This window comes from Sphaeramia orbicularis, chromosome 13, assembly GCF_902148855.1.
Source record: "Sphaeramia orbicularis chromosome 13, fSphaOr1.1, whole genome shotgun sequence".
Lineage (NCBI taxonomy): Eukaryota > Metazoa > Chordata > Actinopteri > Kurtiformes > Apogonidae > Sphaeramia > Sphaeramia orbicularis.
Genome location: NC_043969.1, coordinates 5,589,748 through 5,597,771, shown reverse-complemented (window position 1 = coordinate 5,597,771; position 8,024 = coordinate 5,589,748). Strand labels below are relative to the sequence as shown.

The window sequence follows — 8,024 nt, the reverse complement described above, 5'->3', positions numbered from 1 at the left end:
TTGACTAAGCAGAAGCCAATGTGGATTGGACGTCTTATCCAGCACTTCTGTCGCCCCCTGTTCCCCTCCCCCCTACACCTGACTAACTATTGGTCCACAGCCAGCTGGGCTAGATAATTAGCGGAGGTGCGCACCTGAAAGGTGTTACACTCGCCCTTCCACGGACTTCCTCTTCGATATAAAGACACAGACTTGCGACAAGGAAAGCAGCTCGAGGCTCTGCAGGACGGCGTTTATGTCCAGCGTTCCAGTTTTCGGACGGTGTCGTGGGAAAAGGACCTTGGTGAGCCACATATACGCTAAGTGAAGGAACGTATGAAACCGTGTTTTGTGTGGGTGTATGTGGCTGCTACCTGTGTGAAACAGCTCGTAAGTCGATACTGTTCTTCCAGCTGCGGCGGAGCGTTCCTGGGGGAGGACGAGCCGGCGAGGAACAGCGTATCGGAGCTGCAGGAGTACGAAGCGCATGACGGTGGAACGGAGGACCAAAGCAGAACGCCGCTACCGTCTCCCCGACCCGGACGAGCTGTGACAGAGCGAGGACTGTGGCGCTGTGACCGGACCTACAGAGAGACAAGGCCTCAACAAAGACTCACTGCGTGACGCTACACGGACGCCGTCAACAGACCTGAGTATCTTAGCTAGCGCCTAGCGCTGGTTACTTTAATGGATGTGGGACTTCCGAAGACAGTGTGTTTTATGTTGTTGCGGTCCCCTTTTTAGATTGTTTTGTTTTAACATATTTCAATCACTGATCAGTAGCGTTTAATTGTTTTTAATAACATAGATTCCATTCTGTCCTATTTTATCACAATAAATCATTGCTTTTATATAAACACCACTTTCTTGTGTCTGTGTTGGTGTGGCTCGGTGATCTGACTTAAAGGGGTACCCTCCGTGTGACATTTACAAGGCTGCAAATTAATACTGAACAAACAAGAACTCACACTATGAATTATGAAAGCGCTGCAGCATGTTAAACTGGCCACAATGAACATTGAAAGAGAAACAGTGCTTCAGTTTCAGCTTTGGAGTTTGTCATGTCTTAAGTATTGCAATTGTCTCTCAACTCACCATGTATTTTTTTAAGTTTTTTTGGTTTATCAATTACTAGAAATTTCAGGTGACCCCATTTGAATTCCAGGCAACCTAAGTGGGGTCCTGACCCCAAGGTTGAAAAACACTGCTCTTGGTGCTCCTTCATGAAAGCTGTGGAAAATCAATGCCTTGTTTCTAAATGAAACAGGACTGATGAATAGATTATAGTAGGTAGCCTCGGTATAGACCTCTGTCAACCTTACTGCAAGTAAACAAATATGATGCCATATTGGAAGACAGAGTGGAGGCAAGAGAGTGACAGTGTGTTTAGCTGCTGCTTTATCAGTGATAAGATATTTTAAATGGGTTATTAGTGACAGTTTATCATTTATATAGGGTAGACTATTTTCAAACTCTGAACCCTGCTGAAAAGCAATGGTACGCTGAGAAACTGGCTATGATTGATTGGTTTGACCCTTACAAAGATACGTGCAAACTGGGAGCAGGAACACCTAAAATTAATAACATATTACTACCACTACACAAGTAGACCTACCACCTGTTGCGGCTCTTGAGTCATGGTTCACGGCACTGCCTGGACGCAGAGGCCAGCCAGTGTCCTGTCAAGCCAGAACACCGGACCCAGCTCTGTTTCAGCCCTCGGGGCTCAGTGCACAGCCCAGGCTCTGCATCCATGTCGCACCTGAACTGCAACCCAAGAACCACAATATGTACCAAACCATGGATAACCTGTATCATCCCCTATTGTTCACCACTTTTAATGGTTATACATAATATACAGCTGACAGTGACTGTAGCACTACACCATACTCGGTACGCTGTCTCTGGGCAATGAGGTTCCCTATATTTTTCTCCCTGCTTGGTTAAAAAAAAGGGAATCTTGTAGACAGACTTCTTTCACCATGTCCCACGGTTTGAGCAGCCTATGACTGCTCAAAGTTAACCGTGACTACAGTTATTGTGTACAATTATCGCTCTAACAAGCCTGGCACTCCTCTTTCTAGCTTGTGGGGTGTCTTCTAATATGGCCGTGTAAACAAAATCACGTGACCCCGACGTCATGTCGCAGTAGTCCATTAGGATGAGGAGCTGATGTAACGACCAGCGTCCCCACCCCCTTCCGCATTGTTAGTGCCGGTTGATAGGTTATTTTAGGTTTTTCTTCTTTTCTTTTTTTTGTTGTTCATTTTTGGTGTCTGTTGGATTTTCTTCCCATTTTGTTTTATTGTTGCCACACACACCCCTTTTGGGATATAATGAGGCTGATTGCCACACCCTGTTTTGCCACATACATTGGGTTGCCACACAGAGCCGGGCAGGATTGTGCTGAACAAAGAAGTGAGGTGAGCACAAAGAACATTTGAGTTTGATTTGTTTGACACATTATTTTGAACAAATATCAAGCTTGACAGTCATGTGGAATGGGTTGTTTTTTTGTTGTTAAAGCGCAGTTTGGTTCGCATACCTGTTATACATTGGATGAGTGAGGAGTTTGCATCCTTGGTAGGCGGAGCAAGGTATGTGTTAATTAATTGTAATGGCATGTTTTGTTCCTTTGTTTGTTCTTTTGTTTGAAATGTGTGTATTAAATTACAATTTTAATATGAGTAATATGTCTTGTTTGTAATGTCTGTGCTTTTAAAGGAAATGTAACCAAAGTAAACTTTGTAAAATAACTGATGTACAAATATTTGTGTTTTAGTTTCACAGTGCATCATGATGAAATAAAGATTTGCACCAGTCGAACTCTACGCCGTTTCATTGATGCCAAGGGCTGCTACAGCCATTTTGAACTTGCATCGCCTACAGTTCTCATAGCACGGTGTCTGTTTGTGTAACTTGCATATAAAATCCATCCGATCGAAGATGCCTGGGAGACACTGTTGCATCAAAAAGCGTTCCAGGTACTTCCATGATTGACAAAGCAAATGTAGAAACCTGGAGGTACATTATTTTGGGTTTCTTGCATTGTGTAGTAACATACTGAAACAACAGAAATATTTAACTAACTGCCTGTAGGTACCAAGTGATACAGAGAGTCCAGATCCTTGCACCAGTCAGATGCCAGTGAACACTGGTAGCTCGTAGGGTCTACATCCCTCATATCTCTGATTATCTCCAAATACCTTTGCTTCCCAATCTCGCTGATCTTCTCCTATAGGGACCCCTTGCTTCATCTCTGCCTTATTGATTTTTTTTCTTAAATCTTGATATATGCATGACATATCTGGAAGTCGTAAGTTAGTAAGTTCATATCATTTGAACTTACACGCTATCGGTTTGCACACCGGCATCTGACTGGTGCAGGGATCTGGACTCTTCTGTCACCCTGTATCTACATGCAGTGAGTTAACATCTTGTTTTCGGCATAAGTTACAAGACAGTAGAAGAATTCAAAGCCTCAGCCCTTGACAGCTATGAACAGTTTTGCTGTGGCTGGGTTCAAGGTTTGGGGATCTACAAGCACAATGACTGTGAAAACACTGTGGTGCTGTCAAAGGTAAGCCCATGGATAGTGCAGTGTTTACGTGTTGTAATCAAGGGGGTAGTAATGGTGAAATACTATCAACATTGTTTCATTGTCAATAGATAGCATTGTTTGTTTTTAATGTTTCCTCCCTACATTCTTGTTCCATGTATGTGTGAAGTGACTGGGGTTCGATTCTAGTTTAGTGATGGCCTGGTTAGTGCGTTGAGTGGGTTAGTGTGTGGGAACTGTAAACTAGTTGAAAACCCAAAATAATGTACCTCCAGGTCTCTACGTTTGCTGTGTCAATCATGGAAGTAACTGGAACACTTTTTGATGAAGCAGTGTCTCCCAGGCATCTTCGATCAGACGGATTTTACATGCAAGTTACACAAACGTGTTGCTATGAGTACTGTTGGCACTCTAAGTTCAAAATGGCTGAAGGGGGCGGGTACACTTTTCATTACGTCAGCTCCTGTAGTGCTATGTACCCTTTAGTGTACATAGCACTTTATAGCTTCCATCCATCCATCCATCCATCCATCCATCCATTATCTTCCGCTTTATCCGGGGCCGGGTCGCGGGGGTAATAGTCTAAGCAGGGATGCCCAGACTTCCCTCTACCCAGACACCCCCTCCAGCTCTTCCGGGGGGACCCCGAGGCGTTCCCAGGCCAGCCGAGAGACATAGTCTCTCCAGCGTGTCCTGGGTCTTCCCTGAGGTCTCCTCCCGGCAGGACATCCCCGAGAACACCTCCCCAGGGAGGCGTCCAGGAGGCATCTGAAACAGATGCCTGAGCCACCTTTATAGCTTCTAGTTATTTACCTATTTTTTCTACTTTCTTTTTTATTTCATGATTATTACTAAACGGACAATCAGGACTGCAGAGAAGATCACTGGTGCTGATCTGCCCACCATTCAGGACTTATCCAGAATCAGGAAACGGGCAGGAAACATCGTGACAGACCCCTCACACCCCAGTCACAACCTGTTTGAACTTCTTTCCTCCGGCAGGCGATACAGAGCACTGTACGCCAAAACAGCCAGACACAAGAACAGTTTTTTCCCCCAGGCCGTCACACTGATGACCACTTCACACTTCATGACCCATCCAGTGTCAATACCCCCCTGACTCCAATCACCCAACTCACTAACTTATATTCTGCACTCTTCATAAAACTGTCTAATTTGCACTATTGTAAAAAAACTGTATTTGCACTACAATAATTTATATATTTACATAAACATATATTTTTACATACTGTATTCCTGTACATATCCTCTCACTGTATAAATACTTCAATTTGCACTTTCTGTACATATTACAATGTAAAACCCACTGTAAATAATATATACAAAAACATATTTTTAATAGACCGGATCCACACATCCACTCACTGTATAAAAACTCCAATTTGCACTCTGTACATATTATATTGTAAATCCACTGTAAATCTCAACCCATTGTTGTCTTTGTCTCTAGTGGACTGTTTGTCTATATTGTGTCCACATTGTCTGGGTTCATGTCGGAAATGTATCTCATGAATGTAAAAACCGAAGCCAAATTCCTTGTATGTGTTCACATACTTGGCCAATAAAGCCGATCCTGATTCTGATATATATATTTTTTGATTAATTCATTTTTTTCCCCGTTTATCTCCGTCCACACTCCAGTCCAATTGGTGGCGGTAAATGCACCTTTCAGTAGGCTGCCAATCGCCATTACAACCAGAAGAAGAAGAAGAAGAAGAAGAAGCAGAAGAAAAAGAAGAACGTTCGTGTGATACATGTTTTATTTTGAAGGATGCGCCCGGAAGTTTCTGTTCTTTCCTCAACCCTCATCTGTACCCTACTTACTCCTGATTCAAAGGAATAACTCTATATTTGTACAGTGTTTAACTGTTCTCCATGATCTGTATATTGCTGGTAGCCGGCCACGGCACTTTCTTGGAGACGCAAATTAAGGTAAGTCGGAAAAATGTTGCAGTATTTAGGAGGTAACTTGGACCAGTGCAAAGTTCAAAGTAGTGACTTGCGTATATCACGACAAACGTCAACTTGCACCGAACTGCCTTAAGAATCTGTCTAATTTAATGTAAGCCAGTCGTCAGTGGGTTTCTCGATAGTTAGACCTTCACTTTAAAAACTTGTGATATTTTTAAAACCCCTGGTATATTCGGCTCACATTTGACCAAACCACGTTACCCCAGTTTTGTCAGAAATACATTTTTTTACTGTTTGCTCGCACTGTTGGCACAGGCCCCTGTGGCACAAGACATGGTTAGGTTGTGGTTAATCCAGGTAGATTTTACACTGATTGATGGTTCATACTTCAGGTGTTAACAGATCCACCGAGCAGTGTTTCCTTCTAAATGTGTCATGTGGTTTCATTTCAGTAAAGGGTGAAATCATTCAATATGTCACTGTAAGATGTAAAGCAATGATAAAGAAGGTCTAAGAAACACAAAGTTCAACATACCTCCACCTTCAGCACATCCAACGGTAACGCACTGACAATTCACAAATATAATAGCCTACATACTCTGCATAAATTAATCGATCAGACGTCCCAAACAGTACTTTTACTCAGCAACTTTAACCATCTCTTGCAGCTGGTATTCCAGCACTTTGACACGTTTACCTAACTGGGACTTTTCCTGCAGGATTTTAAACTATACTGTATCTGATTAATTCTCCCAATACCGATGTTAAATATGAACCACAAATCTGCAGAATATATAATAACGAACACTAAATAAGTCACATCACACAAAACACTGCATTTAAGCTTGTAGCCCAACTAATGTTCCAGAGAAGTTCCTCATGCTGCATATGATAACATGTACCATTCTTTTCCCAGAATGATGAGACTGGGTTATACAACCTCCTCACGGGGGTGCCAAAGGCTTTGCTTCCAGGCATTGGAGGGAAGAAGATCCTTGACTTTTGGTGGGAAACTGTGAACATGTATGTTAACAGTGGCAGGAGTCTGAAAACATAAAAATTAAGTGATTATTACTCCAGATAATGTAAGGTTAATTACATCTCTGATTCCTCCTCAGGCGTCAGTTGTTCACAGAAGTGTATCTGGTCACAAATGCGGACAAGTGAGTACAGGAACAAAAGAAAAAAATATTGCTGAACTTCTTCAGCGCACCTTGGTATTTGTACCAACCCATTTGCTTTCAAAGAATATCACAGTAGTTGCTAATATATTTGTTAAGATATGTGCATCCGCTTTCCCTATCACTACTAATAACCAAAAAATTAAAATATCCCCAAAACCACTACAGCATACTCAAACATAATGTGCCTACACTTGGGAACCCTTGGCCTTCAGCCCACGCCAGGGTTTTCTTATCATTGACTATCTGCTGCCTCAAGGTCCTGGGTTTGAACCCAGTGCCCAGTTGACATGGGCCTTTCTGTGTCTCATGGATTCTCTCCTGGTTCTCTGACATTCTCCCACCACCGAAAATCATGCATCTTAACAGGTTAACTGGTCACGCTGTACATTCAGATAATAATGGTTGTTTATCTTTATATGTCAGCCCTGTGATGAACTGGTGACTTGTCCAGGATGTACCCCACCTTTATACAGCATCAACTCAATCCTGCAGAGGATGAAGCCTTTATGAAAAATGAATGAGTTTTTAATCAAATCAGTCACCCATAATGGTGAAGCTTATAAAGCAGGTGCCAGGACATGATTTAACGGCAATAAAATCTTTTAGATTTTTATTAAAAAAGTTGAAGTTTAATTTATTATGAATTTAACCCAAGTTGCAATCTATTCATAATGCTCACCAAACTCCAGGAGATTTAGTATATACACCACCCACCCTAAACAAAAAGAAAAAAAAGTTGCTGATCCCTCAGTGAAAACTTACATTTTGTTCCAATAAATATCTAACACATAGATTACACGTATGTCATGTACAATATATATATGCCTGTATTTTTCTGCAAGCCTAGGTGTTCATTTTACACTCATTGAATCATTCAGTGAGCCCTCATGTCTGTTATTCTGGTAGAATCAACTTCTCTCAGGTTTTGTACTTTAATTTGTTGGCCATCTGTATTATTTTAAACATTTGACTCTTGCAAGATCCCACTAATATAACCTCAAAAGCAAAAGTAAATCGCCTTTGAATTCTGTCCTCTGTCCTGATCAGGTATAAGCACTATGAGCGCTGGGCCACAGCTAATGACTTCCCAGTGGAAAATGTAATAAATGATGGGAGCACCACTATAGAGAACCGTCTTGGGGCTGTGGCTGATCTGGAGCTGGTTATACGACAGTCGAAGCTGCAGGACGACATCATAGTGGTAAGAAGAATCTGTAGATTATCTGTCTATTCACACTTATGCTCAGTAACGATTCAGTGTGCAGATGAGGGTGTTTTATTACACCAAAATATAGAACAAGGGATTTTTTTGTGTGTGAACAGATTGCAGGGGACCTGCTGTGTCGGACCAGAACTTTGATATTGCTCAA

General features: G+C 42.1%; 1 protein-coding gene across 1 annotated transcript in view; it reads left to right on the top strand.

Annotated features, from left to right (window-relative positions):
- Positions 1 to 6,469: 6,469 nt before the first annotated feature.
- Positions 6,470 to 8,024, top strand: part of gkup (glucuronokinase with putative uridyl pyrophosphorylase) — a gene marked incomplete at its 5' end in the record, with an annotated part of 82,176 nt that continues 80,621 nt past the window's right edge. Inside the window, 2 exon segments of the mRNA XM_030152780.1 lie at positions 6,470 to 6,493; positions 6,589 to 6,633. Of these exon segments, the coding sequence (XP_030008640.1) occupies positions 6,470 to 6,493; positions 6,589 to 6,633 (69 nt within the window).